We start from the raw sequence: 27,264 nt of genomic DNA, 5'->3' as shown, positions 1-27,264 counted from the left end.
AAAGTCCGCTATTCACGATAAATATGTACGTATACAATGTAATCGCGCGAAAACATGTTTGTTTAATGTTTTACATACATTTTGATCAAAATATATATCAGTTATATCTCTATCATCTCATATATTGATCCAATTCAAGGCTATTGAATGAGAGAAGAATAGAAGTGGGGAATTATCTTAAAGATACAATACCACTGATACTATATAATCATGTAACAACTCTGCTGATGCAGTAGTGCTTTAAGTAATCCAGTCAACATGCGGTTCTGCGGCCTATTGTTTTTTGCACTTTTATTAAAAGTTGCAAGGAGCGATGTGACCAGTTACACGAGTATGGCATACTATTATAAATCATAAATCATTAAGATTCAAATAAAAAATCGATTAAATTAAAAATATTCATAATCTTAAAATATTATATATTTAATGTAAAAAATATTTTTTTATTATATATATATATATATATATATATATATATACTAAATATATAAATAAAATTTATTAAACTTATAGCATAAAGTAATGCAACAAAGCATAAAGTGATGCCATGTTCACACTATTTTAATTATCAGTTGTTGATTTTGCAATGATTTATCAATCAAGAACCTATTAATCAAAGTAGAATCTTAATAGTATTTGTGGGTCGTTTTATTTATATTCATATAAAATTAAGAGATTAAAACATCTGTATTCATAGATGTGTCCATTTTTCTACCATAGATGCGTCTTTAAAAACTAAGAAAATTTTATTGGAAGATTTCTTTTTTTACCAAAGCTTCCTTGTTTCATAATAAAATCTCAATATCTACTTTTAGAAGAAATCAGTTCATTCTCTAGAAAATTTTAGTAATTTACGATTTATGCCACTATTCAGAGTCTAATTTTTTTTTAAATAACTGATTTTGAGTTTTCATTATTTTTTATAAAATTTTCTTAACAAAGTTAAAAGTGTAATATACATATATAAATGTAATAATGGACTGTGAATTTAAGAACATTCATTATATCGAAACAAAGCGGATGCGCCGTGCTCAATTAATATCGGAAGAAAAAAATATTGTGATACATTATCTTTTAACAAGGTCGCTTCCGTGTTCCAAGAAAACTTTCAATTTCTCTTGAGATGAGCAAAGCAATAAGTAAAGCTTTTTTTGTTTGGTTGAGGAAGATCTATGTATGTATCTGTGAATATGGACGAAAGTTAAAAGTATCTTTTATTTTTAATCATCTAATTAAAATTGTGTAATCTAAATAAAGTATGCATCATAGATCAAGTATGTATCAAGTTTTGTCATTATTTTATGTAAGATTGTAAAATAATTACTTAAAACAAAATTACAAAGAGAGGAAATAACAAATATACATGTTACCTAACATATATATTGTATATACATTGTCTTATTGGAAAAACCGGTTTTATCTGTTTTTGCAGATGATATGATATCACGTTTTACACATGAAATTAAAAATTGGATGCAAACACAAGAAGAATCTGAAGAATTTCAACAGTTAATACGCATTCTATCTCTTCCAACCAGCGCGCAGCGTGATGACTGGCGTAGCTTCAAAGATGAAAAAGGCCCATTTGTTTGCATAATATGTCAATCTGTTTTAAATAATATTTTAGAACAACGTAGGCAAGGGATGTCAGCAGAAAAGATAAGATCTCTAGCGATTAAACTTTGTATTCAACTAAATCTGCAAGGTGAAGAGGTCTGCGACGGTGCGGTAACTATCAATTTGGTGAGTAAATTGAATTTTTGTGTAAATAAAATATTGGAGATTAAACATTTTTATTTCGTCATTATAACATTCATGAAAGAGGTATTTAATTTTAAGATATTAGAATGTTTTATTTCTGTTTTCGCTTTTTAAATACTTAAAAATGTTTTAGCTTAACTGTTAAAAATATTTCAACTTTAAACGTTTAATGCTTTAAATCTAAAAGCATTAAAAATGTTTTTTTAAAACAGTATTTTAAAACAGACAAAAATCAAATATTTTAATATCTTAAAATTAAATATTTCTTCTATAACTGAATGTGCACGAGTTCTTTTATAAATAAATTGATAACATATTTTTGGCATTAATTATTTTTAACATGACTAACGTTATATGAACGTTTCACTTGCAGCCAATAATTCTGCATATCGTAGATTCGAAGCCAAATTTAACGGCATCCACCATTTGTGGAGTTGTATTGGATTCGCAATCTTGCCCGCTTAATGATCCAGAGTTCAATTGGACAGTCAATATTGATAACGGTCCGCCAAAATTGATCGATGCGAAAGAGAGTGATGAAATCTTAAATATAGTGCAAATAACTGATATTCATTACGATCCTAAGTACGAACCTTATGGCAATTCACAATGTGGCAAACCAGCATGCTGTCGAAAAGGACAAAATGTCACAAATACGAGCGGCCAAGTAGCAGGTTACTGGGGAGATTATAATTTTTGTGATAGTCCGTGGCACGCCGTTGTCGATGTCCTAGATCACATCAGAACTCAGCATCAAGTGCGCAAGAACCTGTTATTTATATAATTATTATTCATATTATTTAATTAAATTTATATTATTTTTCTATTATTTATATATTTAATATCTTTAAAAATTTCTTCAAAATTTATTTTATGGAATATTAATTTGCAGAATATTTCCTACCTTTACTTCACTGGCGATATAGTAGACCACGGTGTTTGGGAAACTACTATTGAGGGAAATGCAGAAAGTCTGAACAAGACCTTGCATCAAATTTACGAAACATTTAAAGATGTCCCTGTGTATCCTGTCTTGGGTAATCATGAGGCGCATCCTGTAAACCAGTAAGCTATTCAATAAATAAATAAATAAATAAATAAATAAATAAATAAATAAATAAATAAATAAATATATATATAGTTTAATTAGTATCTAGTTACTCTTACCATTTTGTATTAATACAATGTTGTGTAATTCTTATAGATATGCACCCAAAACTATTACTGATGAAGAGATAAGCACGCAATGGTTATATAAGATGACGTCTGATTTATGGATTAATTTCGGATGGTTACCAGAATCCACACGTTCTACCATTTTACAGGGCGGATATTACACGGTTTCGCCTAAAAAAGGTTTTAGAATTATAACTTTGAACAATAACGTGTGTTATTGTTACAACTGGTGAGTATATTAATTTTAAAAGATACAAGCATTTTATTGTATTTGTAGATTATGATATCGTAGATCAATGAGTGATCTGTAATCCATACTTATCTCACGCAATAACACTTGCTTAACGTTATCACTGTCTAGGATATCAGCCAATAAATATTATCTTGCTCACATCACGTACCGGTTTTTTCAATAGTCTTTTTTTAGAGACATCATATTATAAGGATGTATGCTTCACATCCCTATCTTGAAGACGTTAAAAATGATTTTACAGTCTGTTATTTTACAATAGTTGAATTTCTTAATGTAAATTTATTTATTTTATATTTTAAACAATATAAATCAATACAAAAATTGCAGTTTTTAAATTTCGATAACATTTAATTATTATACAGTTCAAACGTCTTTAATGTGGAGAAAAAAATGATTTTATATAGTATTTTATATAGAAATAATTTCTATTAGGTGGCTATTGTATCAACCGCAAGATCCTGATGGTCAGTTGCAATGGTTGGCCGATACGCTTTTACAAGCTGAAAAGGATGAAGAGTTTGTGCACATATTAGCGCACATTCCACCTGATAGTTCAGATTGTCATACTACATGGAAAAGAGAATATTGGAAAATTGTCAACCGATATGCCCACATTATTAAAGCACAATTCAACGGCCATACGCACAACGATGAATTACAATTGCATTACAATGACGACGATAAGATTAATAACGTCGCCTGGAATGGCGGTAGTGCAACTGCCTTCTCAAATTTGAATCCTAATTACAAGCTACATATTGTCGACAGCAAAAATTATGTGAGTATCACGTATTATTTCGGTAAAATTATAACATGCCATGTATATTTATATGGGTTAAATTCTACAGGCAGTAAAAAATTTCGAAAATTGGATGTATAATTTAACTTTAGCAAATGCTAACCCCGATCAAAGGCCAGTATGGTACAAATCGTACTCGTTCAAAGAGGAATATGACGTTTCCGACTTGACACACGTTTCGTTGCACGATTGGTTGCATAAATTATGGAACGACGAGGATCAGTTAGAGAACTATTACAGGTAATGTATACAGATTTGTGAATTATTGTCAAGAATATTATGTTTCAATTAAGAATAATTGATTTAGGCATTTTTTCAAAAACGCCGAGCCATCATTGAAGAAAGAATGCGATGTGCAGTGCATGAGAAATTATGTATGCCGTGTAATTGTAAGCCTGGGAGATCACAAAACTAATTGTATTAACGCCGTTAAGTCAAATTAAATGTATAATCAGCATCTTGAACAGTCAGCTATCAACCAGCTATCCTGTAACTTGATTTAACTTGATGCATTAGCAATGTAAAGTAAAAAAAAACATCTTACTTTAAAGAAATAAATTTATGAAAAAGCAACATTCTATATTTATTACTATATTTTGTACAATCTCTTCGCAATAACATTATGTATTTACAAAATATTTCATATTTGTTATTTTAATCTAACTGCAATCATTGTCGATGTTTACACAAACTTTTTATATCTATTAACTTTAAAATGGGTTTTTTTAAAACTTCATGATTTGGTAAACTGTCAAATAAACAGATCTGGAAAGTGAAAAAAAAAAAGAATTTTTTAAAATAAAGTGTAGCTGTAAGAATTGCAGCAAGTTAACATTAGCAAGTTATGCTGATAATAGAATAAAATATCAAAGAGATTAGTGTATTACTCTTTTTAAAATATAAACCTCACCTGTTTTCTAACGTAAAGAACAAGAGTTTCAACATGTTCCGGATTATTACATTCTGACTGAAAGAATCGTCTCCACAATGCTCCTGCTAATGTTTTATCATCAGATTGTATGCCCTCATCGTATCCTATTATAGCAGCATTAAATTGATGAGATATTTCCTCTATTTGTTGATTTTTAAGTTTGGATTTGATTGTCTGCAATAACAATGTAATTGTATTTAATAATCAGCAATAATTATGATAGTATAGATATAGATGAAAATAAAAAGTACAATGTTACTTACACCAAGATTTTCTACCCTGGCCTTTGTGTCGTCCCACATTGCTGATACTGCATACTTCCTGACATCTTTCCCATCTTTTTCATCCGCCATGTAGCGAACCATTATCATCCATACATGAAGCTCTGTCACCAGAAACCAAGAGAAAAATGTGTCTGCCATGTTAAAATCTACACATTTAAATGCAAGAATTAGAAAGGCTTACAGCTGTTACAACACAAAACTTATGATAGAGAACTTACGTTTAAAAAAGAAAGCATAGTCCACTTGCTTCATTACATGTTCGTACACAAAGTATCCCAAATACATATTTCTCTGAAATTAATAAATTAACATTATTCTCTCAATAATACTTTGGATATTTGGATGCAAAAAAGCACAGAGCGCCTTTACAGACTATCAAAGCAGCAAGAGAGCTTTATAAATGGTTCCATTTAATTCAACAGCGATGAAAATCAAGTTTCAATTACATATTTCTGGACATCAAGAATACCCCATTTTCTCAGCATCCTCTCCACATATCCAGTCTTTGGCAATATTCTTTCCACGGACGCGGACGTGCGTTGCTCGGATATCGTGTGGACACCTTTGGGCACCAATGAGTGCATCGTGGGAACCATGGGTAGTAGCCTGGCAGTGCTAAGATCTCCATGTATCTGTATTGTTCTTTGGCTCAAGAGCAACGCTGCATTCTGAAACGAAAACGCGTTCATTGACGAAATGCACATTTGCACGGAAACAACTGTTGCGAAGGTCGCAAGGAAGCATCCTTGGGAAGATAAACATAGTGGAGAATTAAAATTTTGAAACGACTATAACGGGAGGTTATAACTGGCAGTCAATCGACCGGACGCGAATATACCTTCGACGAAGAAAGCAGTCGGGCGCATCGCGTGACAGACATCTCGTTGAAAATGTATTGATGTATCCTTTTATGCCTCGCCGGCACGAGAAAACGAACGGCGACAGCGGTGACGGCGACGACGAGCGTGCATACCTAAAGTCATAAAGTGCTGCTCGAACAAAAGTTGCATCGAACGGAGAACGAGGGAACTTCCGCGGATAATGGAGGTCTCAGACTGACGAGCTTGCAGCTCGTGCGGCAACGTTTAAGCGAGATTTCTCAATTGTTTGTGTCTAGAGTCGCGCATGGTCGTACAGAATCGGTAGGTTGCTTTATGCCTTTGCGAGATCAACCGGCATCCGCGGGATGAACGTCGACCGTGCCGAGTAAAACGAAGGAGAGACCACGCGCCCCCAGCTTCGCCTCTCTCAGCCTTTCTGCGCGCCGTGGTACACGAGCGAGCATCCCATCTTCGTGGGCTTCTTTGGTTTGTTGAAAACTTCGTGCACCACCCCCGGTGGTCCGGGATTTACCCCACTATTTCTACAACATGTTGCTCCGAAGCTCGTCTTAGATGCGACTTAAACTTACATTTACATTTAGTAACTTGGAATTCAAGTTCACGTTGCATTACTCGGATTCACGTCGTGAACGTTTCCTCGCGTTTGTTTTTTTTAATAATTTTTATTTATTCCTTGCACTCTACAGATGATCTGAATCAATCTGAATCGTAACGTAATGTTGCAGACGTTCTAAGAGTTTCGTTGTTCGGAAGATACACCTTCACAGGATCAAGACCATGCAGACCAAGGGTAAAAATAGGAAAAACGGAAAGCTTGGCAAGCTTTTCGTTGGGAACGCAAACGACGCGAGTCATCCGGACCTGTCCAGCTTGCGTAAGCCGATTGATACGAGTATGTCCGATTTGTCCCAAGTCAGTAGACTCCTCGAGGATGGCACTGACGAGGTTAAAGCTATATTGTCGTACGAATGTAGCATTATATATGAGTGCCGTGTCTGCCAGAGCTTATTCAGGAGCATCGTTAATCTAGTATCTCACAAGAGAGAGTTTTGCAAGGAAAAGTTTAATATCACATTCCGCAAACGTGTATTGAATAATTATAATATGGTAAGTAGAATATGGTCTAGTGCTACCACTGTTCCTTGCTGTTTACAAGGATTGAATGAAAAGTAATGCCTCTGTGAATATTACTTGTGACTGGATTGGAATATTTTAATAAATAAAACAAAACTAATTTTTAAAATTTATCCTTTAAATACTTGTACTCACTATTTCGTAGTCACCAGATAACTGAATATACTTTTGATGAACAAGTTTCAAGAAGACATCACAGAAGAAGTTTATTCTCCATGTTTCAATAATTAAATTCCTGACAATTTTTTCAACTTTTTCATTGGATGTTCATAATCTTTAAGTTTTGGGAAAAAATGGAAATTGTAGGGTGCCAAATCTGAACGCTAAATCTCTTCACTGAAAGAAAGTATTTGTGACTCTGATTGTTAAAAGTTAGAAATTCCATTGTTATAGTCATTACTGTTATAATGTTAATAATAATAACATAATATGTTACACTGACAAAAAATGGTTGTTTAATTTAAATATAATTGAGGAAAATTGAAACAGTCAATTGTAGTCATATATATCAAAAATTTTTCTGTCATCCTATACAATCCAAATGGCTTGATGAAATTGTTCATCATTGATGAAAATGTATCAGTTATCTGATGGCTGTGATCTAAATGAATATAGATAATTAAAGGGCATATTCTAAGGATTATTTCTATGTTCCAATGTTTATTAAAATATTTTTATCCAGTTATAAATAACGCTTCATGAGAGACACTGCTTTTCATTAACCTTTGTACAATGTTATTCTTTTTTTTCCAGCATTCTAGTAGAAAATCGATGATACATATGTTTAAAACAGAGCAGACAAATAACGAAGAAAGCATAAAGAATGATAGAATACTCAGGAGTCAAGTATCCAAAGAACCAAATAAAAAGGATCTCAGTGCGATAATAGATATGATAAACGAAAAGCGTAAAGAACATATTGAGAAGCAAGCGGAAGAGGAAAACGCCATCTCCAATGATCAATCTCCAGATGATCAACCTATTTATTTGAAGGCTGCAGATATAAATTGTTCTGCAGTATATCAAACTGTCAAATCATCGGATGCAGTGGTCGATGCTATAGATTTAATGAAAGAAGAAGTAAGCCTTACATTAATTCATCGAGAAGATATATCTTTTTTATTTATCGCTCTGTATACAAATACATATCTAAAATAATTTTCATAATTATTGTATATATTTCATCTAATGATTGTTACATAGGTCATTTTTTTTCTTAGATAATAGAATTGCAGAATATAACAGACAAGACTGCCCTTGTAGTAAATGGACAAATGTCTGAAAATCAATTGTCTGAAAATCAATTGTCTGAAAATCAACTGACTGAAAATCAATTTTCTGAAAATCAATTGACTAAAAATCAATTGTCTGAAAAAAGTGACAGTCCTATTCAGAGAAATATGAGCGACGAAGATGAAGAGAGTGAATTATTGATATATAGATTACCAATGAATAATTTATCTTGCTCTCTATGTAAATATTGTCTTCATTTTTTTAGTAATAAACTATTTGATAGATATGAGAAGTTCTCGTTTTGATTCGCAGGTAATGCAAAATTCTCTACAAGAAAGACATTAACTGTTCACATGAAAACGCTACATACGTTCAAACGTTTGTGTTATCCTTGTCCTTGCTGTGCAAATACATTTGCAAATACGTGGAGTGTTTATCGGCATTTATATAAAGGTATTATGTTAAAATAAGCTATTATTACGTAATTTGTCATCTTAAAATTGTTTACTTTTTTTCAAATAATATAATATTTGAAATAATATTTGAATCAGTCATTTAAGAAATCTCAAAAATAAAAAAATCTCACTTTTGGTGAATTAAAAAAACTTTCTAGCTTTTATAACTAAAGTAATAAAAATAATTTAAAATATGCAAAGATGCCTTATTATTTTTAAATTATCTCTCTAAGAAAGACATATTCCGAGATATCCTAAGAAAAATATTTAATTTTATTGTTGGAAAAGAAATTCATAAAAAACTATTTTTTAAAAACACTTTCAAATAATCTATCTTTACAATAATTTGAACAGTTCATAAGAAGACCAATGAACAAGTGCGTAAGTTAAGACTACAAATTCAAAAAAAAGCGTTTCACAGAAAGACAACTGCAATGAGAGATATAGAAAATGTTTGTGCAGCTAAAGTATCTGCTTTAGAAAATGCAATTGAAAATAGTGAGAAAACTCAGGTACTTTCCAATAAAATACTTTACTAGTATTTATCATAATAAGATACTTAAAAACATACATTTCTACAATATAATATGTACAATATAAGAATTATACAGTTATCTTTGAATTTGATAATTAAATCTTTCTAGGAACTGACAAGTCATACAGAACCTAATACAAAGCTCTGCGGTAAACATGGAAGAAAATTAAAGGCAACTTTGTCATACATGCAATGTTATCAAACGCCAATCGCTACATGCGACGAAACAATAAGGAACGAGCAATGTAATAAATTATTAGCCTCGATATCTGATGACGTACGTGAAGCAGACGTTAATTTAGTAGCTGATACATTTATAAAGCCATCTGACATGAATATATTGAGTGAAAATTCCGAGTATACAATGTTATCTCCTGAGATTTGTAATCACGAAGCGTCCATTCGTGTACAAACAATTTCTAGTTTTAATAAGGAGCCTTATATGCCAGGGAATGAAGATAATCATCTTTCTGAACGTAATTTAGTGGATAGCAATAATGATTTTGATGTTACGCCATCACAAAGTATTGATAATAGTGAATCACCGTCTTCCACTGAGAATCAAGATAATTTTGTGTCTGACGAAAATTCAAAATCATCCGACCTTGTATCTATAGAAGTAAACGAAGTTGATTCTGTCGCTTCAGAGCTGAGTAAAAAGGAAGAAGCGTTGAGCCAACATAATGATAAGCAATTGACTAATTCAAAAGGTGAGTCATTTTTAAAGCAATATAAGTAATAACTTGTATGAATTTGAGCAAAGTTTTAGATGTAAGTGAACTGTGCGATAAAACAAGACATAGTACAAGTATAAATAGTACAAGTATAAATATTTGGTAAACACGTAACTGTGTTAAATGTTTGCAGTTTGCCCTCAGCTCAACGTGTTGAAATAAATGTATCTTTAAATTTTTTTTTTATCCATTTGTTATATTGTTTTGCAAATACAAATCGTTCTTCTTTGAGCTGTATTTTTATTGATTTTTAATAATAAATTTTATTTATATATGGAAAATGCTGAATAAATAGTACATAAACTACTACAATAATTTGTTAAATTTTAGAGGGAGATGAGATGGAAACGGAAGAAAATAATTTCAAGTCGCAGTCTTTGTGTTCACCACCGAATGAAAAGAATCGAGCTTCACTAATAGACACTAAAGTAACTTCCATTGCAAACTTCCGGAAACAACGGTGTCTTTTGTGCGATCGGAAATTTACATCCATACCTAATCTACGCAGGCACGTAGCGATACACGTCGGTTGGAATCGCTATAGCTGCAAGTTGTGTGATTTTAAAAGCTTCGTAAAATGCGAGTGTGTTTTACATTGCAATAAAGTGCATAATATGCAAAATAGCACGGCTATAGCAGAAATGATACTTGAAATACCGCCAAACGAATATACATATAACGAGGACATTATTACAAATGCAACGAGTTTAGAAAAAAAATTGGACAATTCCGATATTACGGACGATTCAACTGCATCGTCGTGTCAACAAAAAATGCGTGTGAATTCAGATAGTTGTACTGACTTGGAGACGCATGCTACTTCGCAAAGCACAGCTACTGCCACGAAGAGTGAGCAAGTTGCGGAGTCACATAGAAGTGTCGAACGTCAGAATATCGATGTGAACAATAGTGATAAAATTGTAACGTCAGAAGTGTCAGAATCAGTGTTGAATAATAAAAAATTAGATGACAATCCTGAACTTAAACGGATGATAATGGAAGTGATATTTGGTTCGACCGATGTGAGCACGATTGTACAGGCAGAATCCAGCAAGTCCACATTAGAGACTAACGATGATGCGAGTAGACAAGTAGATGCGAACGATAACATAAATAATATTACGATCATTGACGAATCCAAGGAAGCGTCTTATTCAATATTAGAGAACGTAAGACACCAACGTCCCACGCGTAACCGACAAAAGCGTTTAAACAATGATTTTGTATATGATTTGAAGGAAATAGCGCATCGAAAAGAAAGTGCCTTTACTAATGATTCTGAAACTTTGCATATACAAAAGAAATCTAAATTGATTAATTGATGATATTGCGTTGTACAATTAATATTTGATAATATAATTAGCAATACTTAATGACTGTGATTTTCATTTAATAATGTATTTTTATACATTTTTTACTTCAAAATTTTCACATTCTAGAATATGAATTCTAAAATATGTAAATATTACATATATATATATTATATATATATATTATATATATTACAATTAATAATATATGTAATATTGAATATCATTATAAATAAAATATACATTATTAATATGATTTATTGTGTATATTGCATATTAATTTTTCAAAGCATCACATTCATATATTAAATCAAATATATATGATTGAATTAAGTACCATTTACTTATGTTTCAGGAATGTGAGCTAGTTTATAATTTAGAATTTGTATGAAGAATTCAGATTATATGTATATATGTATATATGAATATGTACATTATGTCAACAAACATCACGTTAATAGACTGTAATAAAATAGATATATTATTCCATTAAAAAAAAAGTAAAACTTATTAAAAACATAAGAAAAACAATTAAAAACTTTCATGTAAATAATTATGTATCTTAATCAAAAAAACTTATATTCGAAAAGAGATTTTATAATTCTATCGTTTAAAAAAATGAGTATACATTTAAATCAAACACTATGTAAATATATTGTACGAAAATATAAATTCTAATAAAAGTATGTATATATACATATATACATACACAGTTATACCTGTATTCATAGTCTCTCCTTAAGAAATGAGGATTTCTTGTTTCTGTCTGTCGTTGTTTTGCATAGGATAAAACGTAGTACGTAAAACAAAGACAGATAATAACAAGGAATCCTCGTTTCTCAAGAAACAACTATGAATACGGTCATTAGCTTAATTAGAATGTAGTAAATATAATGAACATTATACAATCGTTTTCGATTTATGTAACTGCGCGGTTGCAAGTTCACAGTTGAAAAATTTCAAATTTCGCGCTATACACGATTCGAGATTGTTCGAGACAATCGAGACTACGCCTGGACAGTCGCGCATGCGCAGACCAGGCTGCACCTGTTTCCCATCAACGTTCACATTGCCGAAGATTTGGAGCATTTTGGAGCGAGGACGTACCAGAACCAGAAGAGGATACGCGTTCTCGCGCGCGTGTAATTGTACTCGTCGGCTGACGTTGCTCCTTCGTTCCGCGTTGATCTCGTCGGCTCGTTTCGCGACGGAGCTGGGAGCGTCGAAAGATTCGTCGGAAGAACCGCGACGAATGGCGCGCGTACGCTCCCACCGCGGGCGCGTAGGCGGTCGGCGATTGGGCCGCGACGGGACGGCGCACATGCGTGTTGCTGCATCGCGAGCCATCCGAACGGCGCCCGCTCCAGCCCGCTCGTTCTCGTCTCGCCAGCTCTTGGCTCTCGCAGATGCGCGGCAAACGGCACCGAGCGAGTAGTCTCTTTTCGCGATCGTTCGGCGCGGTACACGGTACACGGTGCTCTCCTCTCTCTCTCTGCGAGACGCGTTATTACGAATGACGTGCAGCGGAGACGCGACGACGATCGTGGAGCCTTGACGAGCGAACCGTCGTCGAAGCGCCAGTGTTTATTCGTCTCTTCTCTCGACGTGACAACCGGGACTCCCGTGTGTCTCGGTCGACGGCGTGTGTTCGAAGGGAGAGAAGAAGAAGAAGAAGAAGAAGAAGAGACGAGAAGGAGAAGCAGCGCAACCGGGTACGACCTTGCCCTCGAGCCCTCGACCAGCTGCCGTAGAGCGAGAGCATCGTCACGAAGGTAAGTCGAGAAGACGAGAGAAAGGGAGAGACGCGCGAGTGGCGCGAGACCCGAAGAGGGATGCTGGGCCGGATGGGCGGGGGAGGGGGGAGGAGGAGCGAGGAGGAGGTGGAAGAAAGGGAAGGACGATAAGTTCGAGCTTTCCCACGGCGGAGGACGCGCCTTCCGACGCCTTTCGAGGCTCAACCCTTCCCTTTCCCCCCTTTGTCTTTCTCTTACTCTCCAGTGAACCCGAATTTCAAATTCACACTCGTCGACAACGGATTTCGTACGTTGGCGTCGGGATCGTCATCTCGCGAGACGCGAGATACGTAAGTCCTCCCCTCCCGAATATAGCGGGAGTCTGGTTCGCGAGATGCGTTTGCTCGCGCATCTCGACGTTCCTTTTTCCGCCTTTCTTCCCTCCCTCCCTCCTACCCTCCGTTCGCTCGAGGGTCGCGAACCGATCGTGGGTCCCGTGAAATAGAAAGTGGAGAAAATCGACGACAAAGTTACGAAACTATATACAATCGCATGAAACAAGGAAATCGAGGATCTGCGAAAAGCGGAATCGATGATCGACCTGGCTCGGTTCCGATCGAGAGGATCGCCGTGTCATCCTCGCGATCGTCTGCGAGATGTTTCGAGCTCTCGCTCTCTTTCTCTCAGCGAGCGTATCGCAAAGGTCGCGCGAGTCGTCGACGACGACGATGACACGAATATAGCTGCACTTCGCACGTTGGGGCCTCCCCCTTCGAAATTGATACTTCCGCACAATCACGAGCTCCTCGAGCGACTCGCTGCTACTCGTACGCAATTAATGCCTCGCACCACTTGTTGCTGTCTGCTGTGCTACCTGTGGACGGCGGGTACGGGTCTTCGCTCGACCTGACGATCGACGTCGAAGGCGAGACGCGGCTACTCATCCGTGCTGCCTATCGATAATCTTTACATGGCGGCCAAGGATTTGTTTTTCTCGTCGGTCTCGTAAAAAAAAAGGAGTGTACTACGCAGCGCGTATCCGCGACACGAAAACCGATTAATGCGAAATAATTATCTCGCGGCGAGCGAGTCGATCGACGATAGTCGCGTAGGAGTTAAAAAACCGGACCATAAGTCAGGGCGAGTGTATTCGAGCATTTAAAAGCAGATCGAAGAGCAAATTGTTGAGCAGCGCCCGGGATTAGTCTCGTTGACCGTCCGCCAACTTCAGCACGATGACACCGCGATTGACAGGCTTCCTTCTGCACGCGAGATACGCAGTATTTAAATCCCCGCTGATGAAGTACGGAAGTGCAGAGAATTCAAGGAGAAAAACACGGTAATGAAACGCGCGTTGTAAAGTTTTTACGATAAAACGCTTCGCAGAAGCGTTCGCGTTTGTTTCGCGCGCAGTTGATTCACTCGTTGTCGCAACGTAACGAGATAATTGCTTAATCGCGACGTAAGTAAGTCTCCGTCATCTCGTCTCCGCGTCACGCGAAATCTCTTGAAAAGGAGATCTCCGCGAGACGAGAAGAAGGGAAATTGGACCTTGCCGATTTGATCGCGCACATCCTAAATCGACGACGTTGACTATGCGTGTCTTGTCGTCGTCGTCGTCGTCGGCGGCGCAGCGCAGCGGTTGCGAGAGCAGAGAGCGAGCTAGGTAGACAGAAGTGGATCTGCCCATGCGGATCTGCCCACTGTGGTGCGCGGGACCGACTCGCGGCTTCTCGTTTTGCAAGTTGAACCTGCTCTGTCGAAATGTAAACATCGCGTCGTCAGCTTGTAAGTGGAAACGTCATGTGACGTAATCGGCGTGGAATATGATTATGATTAAATTGTGGCGCGGATATAACCTTTCTCGTAAAGACGCGTATATATAAATAGATCATATGTGTGTGTGTGTGCGTGTGTATGTATAAAACATTACATTATATTTTATAAACAGGGTGTCCCATTTTAATTACCTATCTCGAATATCTTGTACATGATACTTCAAAGGAATTGCATGATTTTCTTTACGCAATATAATTCTTCTAGTTAGTTATTAAAATAGAGTTATAACAAGATGATGGTTTACGAGATTCTGATATATTGTGATACCAAGTATAAAATATCTCGTAAAAATGTTCAACCATGTCCTACTTTTATGCAATTTTATGTACAGAATAGTGAGATAAATTGGAGTAAAGAGAAGACATGTCAGCTTTTCAAAAAAGGTGTGTAATTACATATTGTAAATTGCATAATTCGAAAATCAATTTTATCATTTGTCTTCTTTAATATCAATTATTATACAACTATTGTCTAAAACATTTTCCATGTTAATGCGTCATTTACAAGGTACTCGAGATTGATAATTAAAATGGAACACTTTGTACAAATATAATGTGTATGTGCAGAAAAAAAAATTGTATCAAATTAACAATCGTATTCTTGAAAGAATTTGATAATCTAAACAGACAATTTGCTTACATGAAGAAAAAAATTTCTTTCTCTAAACAAGTTATGTCTGCTTAAGATTATCAAATTCTTTCAAGATTTTATTATAGTTAAAGCTCGGGAAAAAACTGGAGCTTCTCAATTTTTTCATAGATTTTCTGAGTTCCTTTCTTAAGGAAAGCAAAATTTATTAGGAAAATTCATATCTTGTAGGTAAATTTTTACAATAAATTTTTGGAAAAATTTATTTACAACCGAAAAAATCCGTGGAAAAAAAAACAATTTTTTCGAACTTTTAAAAGTATTGATTTTATATTCCTGCTTATATATGAGAACATTGTTAAATTTAATAACTCTTTTTCCGTGTGTACGTATGTATATACACAATGGGAAAGTTTGTGTTAAATTTAACATATATCTCATATCGAATCCCAAATGGTTCATTAAAATTTTTATGTTAATTTAAAACAGGAAGAATATGTTAAAATATTATGTAAAAAATTAACACAACAAATGTGTAACACTTTAACACAGTTTGCGAACAGAGCATGGAAACATATTTTTTCAGTAAAATTAACATTTATAATTTGATGACATATATTTTATTCCATTTATCTCAGACTTTACGTTTTAAAAGTACTTAATTTTCCTTTGTTTATTTTGTCACAAATTGAATTATTTTAACATTGTGTTAAAGAAATGTTAAATATCAATTTAACACAAAAAAATTTTAGCAAGGAAATTTGAACATAAATACAAAATGTTTTCCACTGTGTATGCTTATATTGTTCGCGTAAAGTGTCCTAATATTTTCTGCAGTAATTACACTCGAGTTATGAGCATCAATGCTCGGAAGAGGTCAAAACCCGGTTATTAGCGGTTATTAGTTGAACGGAAACAGTCTATTCTGACGCAATCTAAGCCATAGCCCTACGAGAGAAAGAGGGAGAGAGAGAGAGATTGCTCCTGTCAAAACAATTCCAATTACAGTACACATTGTGCATACCACAATGACTGTATGTCTTCGAACCGGTCTGCTGCGCACCTGTCGATGTGTTCCGGCGCGAACGAGTCCGAAGAGTGGCTCGGAACTCCAGGATAATTCAATTGTAGTCTCCTCCGCCGTCCGGAAATCCATTTTATCGCGATAAATCGGTTATATCGATCGGTTGGCGCCTTAGCGAGGCCCTCCGTCCTCCCTCGCGCGCGTACGTCGCCTCGCGCTTCATTTTTCATTCTTTCGCTTCTATTATTTGCACGTCCCGGGCGCCGCCGTCGCCGCCACCGCCGCCGCCGCCGCGTCCGCGTCGTGCGCGCGCTTTGACATTCCGCGTTAGATCCGCGTTCCCCGGGCGTTTTTGGGTCGAGCTCGTCGTATCTATTCACGCGTCGTAATTCGGAACTGCATCCGGGAGTTTGACGAGCGCTTACGGGACTGACGAACCGAAGCGTAAAATCAAGAAATAAATAACACGTGTCTACAATATTACTTCAACTATTAATAATGTAGCTTCGAATTGGCAGTGAGATAATGTATAAGTACAGTCGGTATAGAATATCTACACACAAAAGAATATCGAATTTACTGCTAGGAAAAGCGATTACTCAATTTACTTTTTCTTCTTCTAGCGACGGTTATCTTTAACAAATAATGTTTTCTTCATAATTGTTTAAAATATACTCGTTAGAAGTTTCAGAAAAACTCGTTATCAACAAAAGAAAGAATTTATATTCTCTCTCAAAGAATATTACAAAAAATCATCAAAATAAGCGAATCGAGTTTTTTTTTATTTTAACTTGGTATTTTGGATTCAAGTAATTAAATTAACTAAGATTCGGAATATAAAGTTAAGAAATATTTCAATTGATGTGAATTAAGTAATATGTACTTATATAATTCAAGGATATATTTTTCAGTGCGTTTATTCTAAGTAAAGATTAATTTACAATATGCTCTTTTTTTTGCTTTTTGCTTATTGACTTTTTGTCTCTTCGCATAATATTTTATCGAAATTGGCGAGATAAAAGTTAACGAACTCTGAAAGCGGCAAGAAACCTGTCACAAGAAATATGATTGTCGATAAAATAATGTGCGAAGAAACAAAAAGATAATAGGCAAAAAGCAAGGAGCGTACTGTAGATTTGGCCTTGAGAATTATTTGTTTTGAGTAAGTAACGAGTGTTTTTTTTTGTGTTATAATATAATAATTTATTTCTAATAAATACAATATAGTATATAATAATATATATTTATATCATTAGCAAAACATTCTTTGCAAAGGTAACTGTTAGTTAAATGAAGAAAACTTAAGCAAAGCAAATTAAACAACGATATTTTTTTGTACATAAATTAACGATGTCTCTCGACAGCATCCTTGCGACTCGAATTGAAATTCTCGGAGGAAAGTCCTTGAAATCAGCTGATATGATATAATCTACATATGTTTATACATATATATCTTGTTTCTCCAAAGCTTTTCGAGGACTCTCTTATTGATACAGAGGTGGCGGTTTACGTTTTTGTAACGGGAAATGATCCGAATCAGGGCGAAAGATCCGAAAGAACATGCGTTTAACGAGGGACACCTGCTCGCGCTCATCGACGGCGCTAAATGTTCTCGCGTGAAGAAGGTAGGCAGGTAGCAAAAATGTTTGTGTGTATGAGAGAGACGGCACGACCATAAATGCAGCCGTGCGAACGGCGAACGGCGAACGGCGCGCTCGTACCCTTCTACGGTGTGTGTACATACATACGCCATAGGACGGTCACCCTAATAGAAGTCTCACACAATCCAAATCACCCCCCGCGGCGCGCGGGGGAGCGAGAGAGACGCGTAATGCACCGGGGGCAATGGCATCGCGAATGGCGAATGGCGAATGGCGAATGGTATGGCGAGCGAGGCACACCGCAACCTGTCGTTATGGTAACGTGGCCCACCACATAAGTCGCTTTTCTTTCCCCATTGTCCATTGACCGCGCGCTCGCCTGTCGCCTGTCTCTTGTCTTCTTTTTTTCACTCCTCCTACGTATCTAATGCTCGATTATATGTATATATATATACCCCGACAAAACTTTGGCGCCTCGCAAAAGTTGTCTCCCTCGCTTTTAATTATCTTCCCTCCCGCGCTGAGGCTTCGAGTTTCCTTTGCTCGCTGACGTAGCAATTCTCGAGAGAAAGAGAGACTGAGGAAAACAGGATGATTGATTAGCGAGAGCCGGAAGGGACAAGTTGTCAGTGAAAAGCCATTGACAATAATGACAATTTAGATTTTATTAATTATGGAGAAACGTCAGCTTCGATGTTGATCCAAATGAGAGATGAACGAGGCTGCGAGGGTCGTGTATTCATTCATCTATTCTCGGACGAAAAATAATCAGCTATGTTAAATCGGATATTGTTTCAGAGCCTTAATAAGCCGGGATCTCGTGCGGTAGCTGTGTTTACTTTGCTTTGCGAGAGGCAGGTGAACTTTGCTTCAAACAAGTGCCTGGAATCGATAAAGCATAAGAACCGCTTGGAATTGGAATCCCAGGTCCTTCAGGCTTTCGATCATCTGTGTCTTTCCTCGAACAAATATAAATATACACGACTCTCGACTCGCGGCGCGGCGCGGCGCGTTCCTCGAGTTCGTTCGAAAACGCTTTTCAATTCCGACAACGAAAGCAATTTAATCACAATTTCCATTCCTTTTCGATTACTTTTTCTTTAGGTTTTTTCAAGTTTCTTCTTCTGCGTTACGCGCTGATACTTTACGTACGATCGAAGAAAGTGCGTTCGCGTTACGTAATAATACCTCTGAAAACGAGTTACGTGCCTTGCCTGAATATTATTATTCACGCCGAAGAAAACGTCGAAGGAAAGAAGTGCTCGGTTGCGATCTGCTCCAGCGGGAAATTTTTTTAAAGCCTTTACAAGGTTTTGTTCTTTTATTATTATTATTATTATTATTATTTCAACTTTGCAATTTACTTCATTCTTGACGTGCGCGCAATTCGGCGGGGAATGCGCGAAAGCAGAGGATGACGAGAGGGAAGAGGAAAGGGATTACGACTGTCTTCGGTCATGCCTACTCGTTCTTTCGAATGATCGTCTCCTTCTCCTTCCTCTCTCCTCCTCATCTCGTGTAAAAAACCGCATTCCGACTGCGGAGACTGCCCTGCGCCTTTTTAATACTTTTCTCTCTCTCTCTTTCTCTTCCTCGACGTCACTCCCGTTGCACCTGCTTGCAGGATGCATCTGCTCCCTCGGCGCTGCATTCTTATTATCTGATCTCCGAAGAAGCTTTCATGCGCCACGCGCGACGTCCCGCGGCGCTGCGTCACGGGGGAACGAGAAGTAAAATCGCGGGAATGCCTGCCGACGAGAGAGAAAGCATGACAATCTCTCTAGCGGATGATAATTATCCTCGGCGAACGCGACGAAATTACGGCCGGAGATGTTCCGTAAAGTATTACGCGTTACCCCGTGAGAAGGAAATAATGGCGTGCGTGCGTGCGTGCGTGCGTGCGTGCGTGCGTGCGTGCGTGCGTGCGTGCGTGCGCGCGTGTATACCGCGGAATAAATGGAGAGGACAATTTTCGATCGGACCGCCGTGCCGCGCCGCGCCGTGTCGACTCGCTATTAATTCGTCAATTCGAAACGGTACATTATATCGTGCTCTACTGTATCTATATATACACTTTGTTTTCCCTGGGGTTACGATAGTCTCACGAAAATTGCCTACTACACTGAAAAAAATTTTTTTACGTTCAAGTAAATACTAAGGTTGCAAAATTTTTCCTAAACTTACGTTTCACTGTTGTTGTATGAACAATTTTTTAAAAGTTGAAGCTACTACATTTTTATATGTTTCTCTTCCCTGACAAATTTCTTAAACTTTTCAGCTTTGAAAAAAATTCCTCGTGATGAAGAAAAAATGATCTAATCTGCAAGCAACGCTGAGTAAATATATTTATTTTAATATTATTTCTTTGATTTAAACAAAATATTTCCTAGGTTTAAAAATAAATTATTTTTAAACTTAGAAAATATTTATTTAAATCAAGGAATGATGTTAAAATAAATATATTTACTTGAACATGAAAAAATTTTTTTTCAGTATAGCTGAAATATTCTATTCTATTCTTCCGTTCAAAGATAGCTTATGCGCGGTGTTTTCTAAACGGTACATCACGCCAGCCTTTTGTAGGTGAAAATATCTGCGATAAGTCAGCTTAATCAGCCTGTGAGGCAATTCGCACTACGGCTCGCGCACGACGGAAATCAACCGAGCGCCTCGTGGAATAATCAGGAAGCTATTATATCGGGTAGTCGAAGCTGCCGAGTATCTCGCTCGTTCGTTCACGTGAGCTTTTTCCACCCCAACAGGTTCACTCGCCCAGATCGGCAATTACACGAAACACAATCGATTATAACGAAAAGATACGTTTGCGATATATAAAAGGGCGTGTAAACGCGATACGCACGTAGATAATGACAAAAAAAAAGAACGGAGACATTTTCCACTACGTTGATTGATACTTATCTTTTACCGGGACACGCGACGGAGCACGTAGAATAGAAATCTACAATTTAAATACGGCAACAAAGACTTTCGATTCAATAGGACGACTATTTATAAGCGGAAAAAACCGACCGATAATTTTTGAATTTTTGAAACTTGTGTTGCATAAACGCACGGTGAGTCATGATGCACATGCACTTAAAAAGTACGTTTCGCTGACGTAGGTAGACCTCTAGGTGTCGCAACAAAAATTTATCATCATTTTTTTTACACATGGAAATAAATTTAGTATCAAATCGATCATTCATTGTTCCATACAGCGAGAGTATGAAAGAATTTATAATCTTAAACAGGCATAATTTATTTGCATGAAGAAATTTCGAAAATGATTGGCAAAAAGTATTTTCCAGAAACGTTCTTGAATTTCTGATCTCTCTTCGTAAGAAAAGATTCAAATGACATTCGGCAAAGAGCATTCAATTCCTTCCTCGCGTATCGCACGTATGCACATCATTTATCTTTACGAACTTTACGATGTCGTATATTTGATTATTACGTACTTTTCCGATGCATCTGTGATGTAAGTACAAGGTAAATACGTCATAAACGTTTTCAACGACCATGAGTAAATACCTTCGATTCTTCGTTTTAGCATCGCATTAAATATAGTTGATTCCTTGACTCACTTTGAGACACGTATTTTATTAAGAGCGAAACATCGTGAAAACTTGACAGCACTTGACAATCGCTGTGTTAATTTAAGATTTCTTAAATACTTAATTACAGCCAGATTCGGTCGCGATACTTGACATGAGAAATCGCGCAATCGTTCATTCACGCACTCACGAACCGAAAAGAGGATCCTCGGAAAGTTTTTACCAATTTACCAATCTCCTTTTGCTAATTGTGAATAAAAATGAATTAGTACTAATCGCGAGGGCAAGGAAAAAGCACGCGTGTGATTTTCTGTTCTTTGATATCGTAATTCGATATAGCTGCGCCGAGAGGAATCGGCAGCCTCTCAAGAACAAAGGGTTTACGTACTTGATTTATTGAAGATGCGTTACGTGAAGCCGTACGTAGTGTAGCGTGTGTGATATCGTGTGATATGTACGTGTGTTGATTACACGCCACGATGATTCGCCGTTCATTGTGTCGTGAGAGCGGCAGCGCGCTGTAACAGTAACTCCTTTACTCCACCCACACACCTTCGGAATATCGTAATATTCGTGAGAATTTCTCACTTGAACCTGCTTTTTTCGCCCTTTTTACGCGAAAGGGAATGTCGCTTTTACAGTCGGCAAATTATGGATGGCAAATGTATGGCTTGTATCTCAAAGGATTACCAAAAATATAAAAATTCCCTGGAATATTCTAATATTACGTTTCAGTTTCCGAGTAAAATTTCAGCACAATTCACTGCTTTCAAAGTTATTTAATTTTTTCTTTACATCTCGCTTCTTATATAAAATCGCGTTGTTTAAAGTGTGTTGTTTATTTAAAACTGCCGCAACATGTAGTAATTTTCGCTGCAAAAACCATTATAAATTAAAATTTTCATTGTTTTCTTCTTTGCAGCTATATGCAGTTTGAGAGCCTTTGGGCATTCGCGACCAAAATGTTCTGTTGTCGTTTTGTTGTTAAACAAGGGGAAAGAAAGAATAAACTTACAACAGTTTCGTTAACTTTTAGCTCGTATCGTTCAGTGAAAACATCTTTAAATTTGTCGGCCTTATAAATATCCTCTTTTCGCTTCAACATTACTATCGCCGTGTTCCGATCAAATTTGAAGCACGCTTTTTATGATTATTGATAAAACTCCATCTAATATAACTGTAATTACTTCCGCTGTTCGAAATGAACGAGATACATGTAGATTATTGTAATTTATTTTTGCAAAAGCTAAACTTGTATCCTTCAATTTTCTTTCCACAAAGATCTTTATCGCACGGAATATGAAAGTCAGATATAATGAATTAGATGACTCCGCCGTATGACCTCCCCTCTTCCCCGACTGGGGAACGTAACTAATTTTCCACTTTCTCATCGTTCCTTCGTGCTAAATCGTGTGGCATTAATATAGATATATACATACATGTACGCACGTACGATACCTCATTTAATCTATATTCGGTTACCTCGCTTACGACGGCGACGCTTGCGTAAATTACGCTTACGATCGGGCAATCTCGTGATTTTTATCGATTCCAAAGGCCGTAGCGAGTAGTTGCATCCGTCGTCGTCGTCGTCGTCGTCGGTGAAAGTGCACGCGCGGGCGCGTAAGACGGCCTCGTCGAGAGAGGTTTTTCGAGTCTCGGAAACACATGAATGAACGCACCTACACGTTTACGCGTCGCGCGACATGTACCGTTGCTCGGTTGAAGACCGAGGACGATGATGCCCGTTTCAAGGGTCCCAGAGGATAATCGGCGAGAAACCGTTTTTCACGGTAAAACCGAACGGTTAACGCGCGCGTTAACAACGAGAAAAACCAACGGAAGAGGCGTCGAGTTTGCGCCAGACTACGCGCGACGCGTGATGCGCGACACACTTCGAAATTCGCAATTAGTTATTAGTATTAAATTTAGGAATATTGTCGTTTATTAGCGAAGCGATTTTTTCACGAAATCAAAGAGTATGTAAATGTGTGCGGAGAAAAAATACTCTTATTTTAAGAATATTTTAATTTAAAAAATATTGAAATGACATTACGCAATGTTAAACGGATATGTGTTGCTTGTATGAAATTTTGTTGTTTTATTAAGAAAAATACAAGTATTCTCATTATTCAATAATAATTTTTATGAGACGATAAAATATATTATCTTCAAATCAGGATTAGAATTAGCATTTTTTAAATGCTATTATTGTCGTAACAATCATATTGTGCTCTTTAGATAGCTACTATGGTTGCATAAATTGTTTTATAGTTTTTAAATGTTTATAATTATACTATATTAGAATTGATAGACGATTCATGTTTCCAAATAAAACATCACTCAACGTAATTAAAGGTGGAATCAGATAAAGTTAATCTTTGCCATTGCATGCTTTATCACTTTAATGCAGATGAAATTGGTGCAGCAACCAAGACTAATCTGTAACACCCACGGAAAGAATATTACGTTCGTTACTGTCCGTGAAGTAGTTTAAAGGTTTAGAAACGGTAATTATGATGTGAACAACATGTTCTGATTCCAAACGAGATAAAAAATAATAAATTACATGTTCGACGAAAAGTGGACCCAAACATTAAAAGAGAGCTTGCAGAATAGTTTGGCGTTGATGAATCTTAGCTGTCATGGCTTTAACATCAGATGAACTTTTGCAAGCACTTAATATTATAATGAAATAAAAATATCTAATAATAAATTTATTATTAATTTTTGGCTAAAATTAAACAATTTTTTGAAAGATGTTATTGTTTATGAATGAAATAATGATTGAAAAAATTGCGGTAAATGGAATATGGTAATTTTAATTTGATATTAATTTTTTTTCTGTGCGAATTATACTTTATGACGTGTCTCCAAAAGTGATCGTCAGGTCCGGATTGCGATGTTGAAGCGAGAAGCGAGAGATTACTTGTTAAGTCGATTTTCTCATCGAACTTGATTCGTCTGTAAAGGATTATTAACGCGCCATTCCTTCTCCGACAACACGCGCGTTCAAAAAGATATCTGTCAGATGTTATTAAGATATCGTTTTGACATGCCGTCTTATATGTCTCGATTTTTGACATTGTGTCACCTACCCTTTCTGTCTTCAACCGATGAGAGATACTGATTTTGAAAGTTCAGTTCGTATTACCTCAATATGAGATTAACTAAACGACGAAGACGCAAATCGATCTCGTTGCTCACCATGGATGATTTATTTTTGTGGGACTTTCACTCACGCGAGAGATTCACTTTCTTCTCGCGCCTCGCGCCTCGCGCCTCGCGCGTCCCAGGATGATCGCGCGGATTCATCGCTGCATCCGCAGCGCCTGCATAGTGCACACACGATCGCGCAGCGATTGTCCGGAATGCGCGCGTTGCGAACGAGCTCGCCCGTTCTCGGAGAGACAAGGCCGTTTCTGCCCGCGGAACGTAATGAAACGTTGAGTTTTTCCTACGTCCGTCGAGACGTGCTTGTGCACGCGATAATATAATTGCAACTATAATGTATCCGCAACGCTATTACGCCGGTCGCATTAGCATGCACGGGCGAGATAGGTTCGCCTTGAGATCTCGCGACGTAGTTTTCGCATAGAGCGCGGAGCGAAATGTTAAACACGTGCGGCATTCGCGATGCGTTGTGCGTATACGTATCTCGTACGACTACGTACGCAAAGTGTTCTGGATTCCGTTTCGTTCGCACCTTCGGTGTCTTCGGTTGTCCCGTGAAAAAGTTTGCGGAGTCGGAAAAAGATGGAAAAAATTCTGCTTAAATTTGCCGTTGCGTGAGAGAGACGCGCGCCTAGCAATGGACGCATCCTGGACACGCTACTTAAAAACGGTTGCATAGAGAGAGAGAGAGAGAGAGGCGATCCTCTTCCACTTGCACAGCCCAACAGCACGGTTCAACATTGGACGAATATTCCCTATAAGCACTACAATATATTATGTAATATTAAATAATATTTCTGAAATATTAATTATTTAATATCAATAAAAAGTGGTTGCGTGTCCACTCTTGATATGAATACTATATGAGTAAATAAATATTATCTACTTTAATATTTTAAATTTAAATTGTGGGGAATATTATAACTTTTAAATGTAAATAATTATTAAGTTTATGAATATTTTATGCATAATAATTCACATTAATTTTTGAACAAAAATAATATTTGCAGGACATTTTCATAATAACTTATGGATATTAAAATAATACACTACGAATATAAAGCGGACATACAACATTGATACAATATTTCTTTAATATTAAAAAAATATAATATTCTCGTAATATTATTTTTATATTATTCGTATAATCGTCTAGGAATGTTGTAACGCTTACAGGGTTGTAGAATGTTGATAATATCGTAGCAATATTCGTGCAATATCGTAACATCGTGCACATATTCATATGATGTGAATGCTGTTAGGGCACGTGCATAAATACACGTGTTTACACATGCATTTTCGAGAAATTTTGGACGTTTTAGACGCGAAAAAGTAGGCGTAGATATCTCTCTTTCTGGTGCATCGAGATAAATTAGTTATTTCGTACTCGCCGGAATAGATTTATGAAATGTGCCGAGGACTCTCTCTCTCTTGTAAATGAATAAATAGCTGCAAACCTTGACCGATTCATTAAATAATATTACAGATAACGTTTTCATTGGAAATCTGGGACGCGCGTAGATCGAATTGCCGAGGATGGGCGACAGCAGGGGCCAGGGGCCAGAGGCAGGAGCGCGATCGAGCACGTATTTCGGCACATGCCGCGAAGCCGCGCACATCCAGAGTGTGCTCGTGCGAGAAATCTGATTTATCTCGAGACGCGGGGAGAAATTGATGCGAGTTCTCGCGTTTCGCGGGACCGTAAATACTGGGGCGTGTTCAGGGATCGAGGTCCGGCCGAGAAAAACGTCGTAGGCAAGTTTTTACGGTTAATGCAGCAGCGTCGCCGCCGCGTTGCGTCGGGAGAAACGGGAGGGAAAAAGAGAGCCTTCCTCTCTCGGTTCGGGCTCGATCCCGCGCGGCGCGGCGCGGCGCGGTGACCTACTGACCTGGAACCCCAGCATCTCGCGCTATCGGTTGATCCAATTTTCCCGTGTGTCGTTGACTCGTTCCCGCGCGTCAGGACGCGCCGAAGGGACGCGCCGTCGTCCCTGGTAGTCATCGATTTCCAGGAACGGGAGCTGCGCCCCAGCGCACACGGTTCGCCGGAGCTAAAATCGCGCCTTTTCCATACTCTCGGTTCTCTCCGAGATTTCGCGGACGTCTCTTTCTCTCCCTATCTCTCCTTATCTCTCTTTTCATTATACGCGTTGACTGTTTCGCGACTACCGCAGTGAGCCTCGCGCGTGCCACATTCGTCGCGCCGAGGATCGCGAGGTCGCGGAAACTACGCGGGATCCTCCCGCTGGACCAGAGCGGTGGCTGCTGCTGCGACGCTGGTGGCGGCAGCAGCAACAGCAGCAG

General features: G+C 37.3%; 4 protein-coding genes across 15 annotated transcripts in view; 3 read left to right on the top strand and 1 right to left on the bottom strand.

Moving 5' to 3' along the window:
* Positions 1-207: 207 nt before the first annotated feature.
* On the top strand, positions 208-4,564 carry LOC105205844 (sphingomyelin phosphodiesterase 1). Its single transcript, XM_039449868.1, has 8 exons — positions 208-331; positions 1,433-1,743; positions 2,135-2,518; positions 2,654-2,826; positions 2,966-3,166; positions 3,623-3,968; positions 4,039-4,229; positions 4,297-4,564. Exons 1-8 carry the CDS (start codon positions 259-261, stop codon positions 4,430-4,432), a joined length of 1,815 nt encoding a protein of 604 aa, XP_039305802.1. The 5' UTR covers positions 208-258; the 3' UTR covers positions 4,433-4,564.
* LOC105205657 (ubiquinol-cytochrome-c reductase complex assembly factor 1) lies at positions 4,554-27,073 on the bottom strand. Of its 3 annotated transcripts, none has more exons than XM_026131920.2 (7): positions 26,850-26,995; positions 6,043-6,177; positions 5,651-5,872; positions 5,423-5,495; positions 5,184-5,350; positions 4,900-5,094; positions 4,554-4,754 (listed from the first exon to the last, which is right to left on the bottom strand). In XM_026131920.2, exons 1-7 carry the CDS (start codon positions 26,862-26,864, stop codon positions 4,659-4,661), a joined length of 903 nt encoding a protein of 300 aa, XP_025987705.2. In that variant the 5' UTR covers positions 26,865-26,995; the 3' UTR covers positions 4,554-4,658. The 3 variants fall into 3 exon arrangements, with proteins under 3 accessions (XP_025987705.2, XP_025987702.2, XP_039305803.1); XM_026131917.2 differs by lacking the exon at positions 26,850-26,995 and adding an exon at positions 12,555-13,237; XM_039449869.1 differs by lacking the exon at positions 6,043-6,177 and having other exon boundaries at positions 26,850-27,073.
* LOC105205655 lies at positions 6,214-11,510 on the top strand. Of its 2 annotated transcripts, none has more exons than XM_011175081.3 (8): positions 6,214-6,687; positions 6,772-7,153; positions 7,934-8,260; positions 8,401-8,653; positions 8,726-8,866; positions 9,223-9,380; positions 9,513-10,113; positions 10,468-11,510. In XM_011175081.3, the coding sequence occupies exons 1-8, from the start codon at positions 6,599-6,601 to the stop codon at positions 11,457-11,459; spliced, it is 2,943 nt and encodes a 980-aa protein (XP_011173383.1). In that variant the 5' UTR covers positions 6,214-6,598; the 3' UTR covers positions 11,460-11,510. The 2 variants fall into 2 exon arrangements, with proteins under 2 accessions (XP_011173383.1, XP_011173384.1); XM_011175082.3 differs by having other exon boundaries at positions 6,219-6,511.
* The window catches only part of LOC105205654 (tetraspanin-1), a 41,064-nt gene continuing 26,785 nt past the window's right edge, over positions 12,986-27,264 (top strand). For 7 of the 9 annotated variants that reach the window (XR_003268351.2, XR_851298.3, XM_026131925.2 and 4 more), the window contains exon 1: positions 12,986-13,219. The gene's annotated coding sequence lies outside the window, so the exon portion shown is untranslated. Of the gene's footprint in view, positions 13,220-14,128; positions 14,520-14,945; positions 14,969-27,264 lie in introns of those variants that run through there. The other 2 variants (XM_026131924.2, XM_039449870.1) reach the window with 2 other exon arrangements.

This window comes from Solenopsis invicta, chromosome 5, assembly GCF_016802725.1.
Source record: "Solenopsis invicta isolate M01_SB chromosome 5, UNIL_Sinv_3.0, whole genome shotgun sequence".
Taxonomy (NCBI): domain Eukaryota; kingdom Metazoa; phylum Arthropoda; class Insecta; order Hymenoptera; family Formicidae; genus Solenopsis; species Solenopsis invicta.
This window is presented reverse-complemented; position numbering and strand designations above follow the sequence as displayed.

Excerpts from the sequence above, each read along its gene's own strand:
- LOC105205657 (XM_026131917.2), bottom strand. The coding sequence starts at position 12,794 with ATGGCTCGCGATGCAGCAACACGCATGTGCGCCGTCCCGTCGCGGCCC. Across the intron at positions 6,178-12,554 it reads CGTATCCTCTTCTGGTTCTG|GTATGCACGCTCGTCGTCGC; the intron begins GTACGTCCTCGC and ends TTATGACTTTAG. Across the intron at positions 4,755-4,899 it reads TTCTTTACGTTAGAAAACAG|ATCTGTTTATTTGACAGTTT; the intron begins GTGAGGTTTATA and ends TTCACTTTCCAG.
- LOC105205844 (XM_039449868.1), top strand. The coding sequence starts at position 259 with ATGCGGTTCTGCGGCCTATTGTTTTTTGCACTTTTATTAAAAGTTGCA. Across the intron at positions 1,744-2,134 it reads GTGCGGTAACTATCAATTTG|CCAATAATTCTGCATATCGT; the intron begins GTGAGTAAATTG and ends TTTCACTTGCAG. Across the intron at positions 4,230-4,296 it reads CAGTTAGAGAACTATTACAG|GCATTTTTTCAAAAACGCCG; the intron begins GTAATGTATACA and ends TAATTGATTTAG.
- LOC105205655 (XM_011175081.3), top strand. The coding sequence starts at position 6,599 with ATGCGACTTAAACTTACATTTACATTTAGTAACTTGGAATTCAAGTTC. Across the intron at positions 7,154-7,933 it reads TATTGAATAATTATAATATG|CATTCTAGTAGAAAATCGAT; the intron begins GTAAGTAGAATA and ends TTTTTTTTCCAG. Across the intron at positions 8,261-8,400 it reads TAGATTTAATGAAAGAAGAA|ATAATAGAATTGCAGAATAT; the intron begins GTAAGCCTTACA and ends TTTTTTTCTTAG.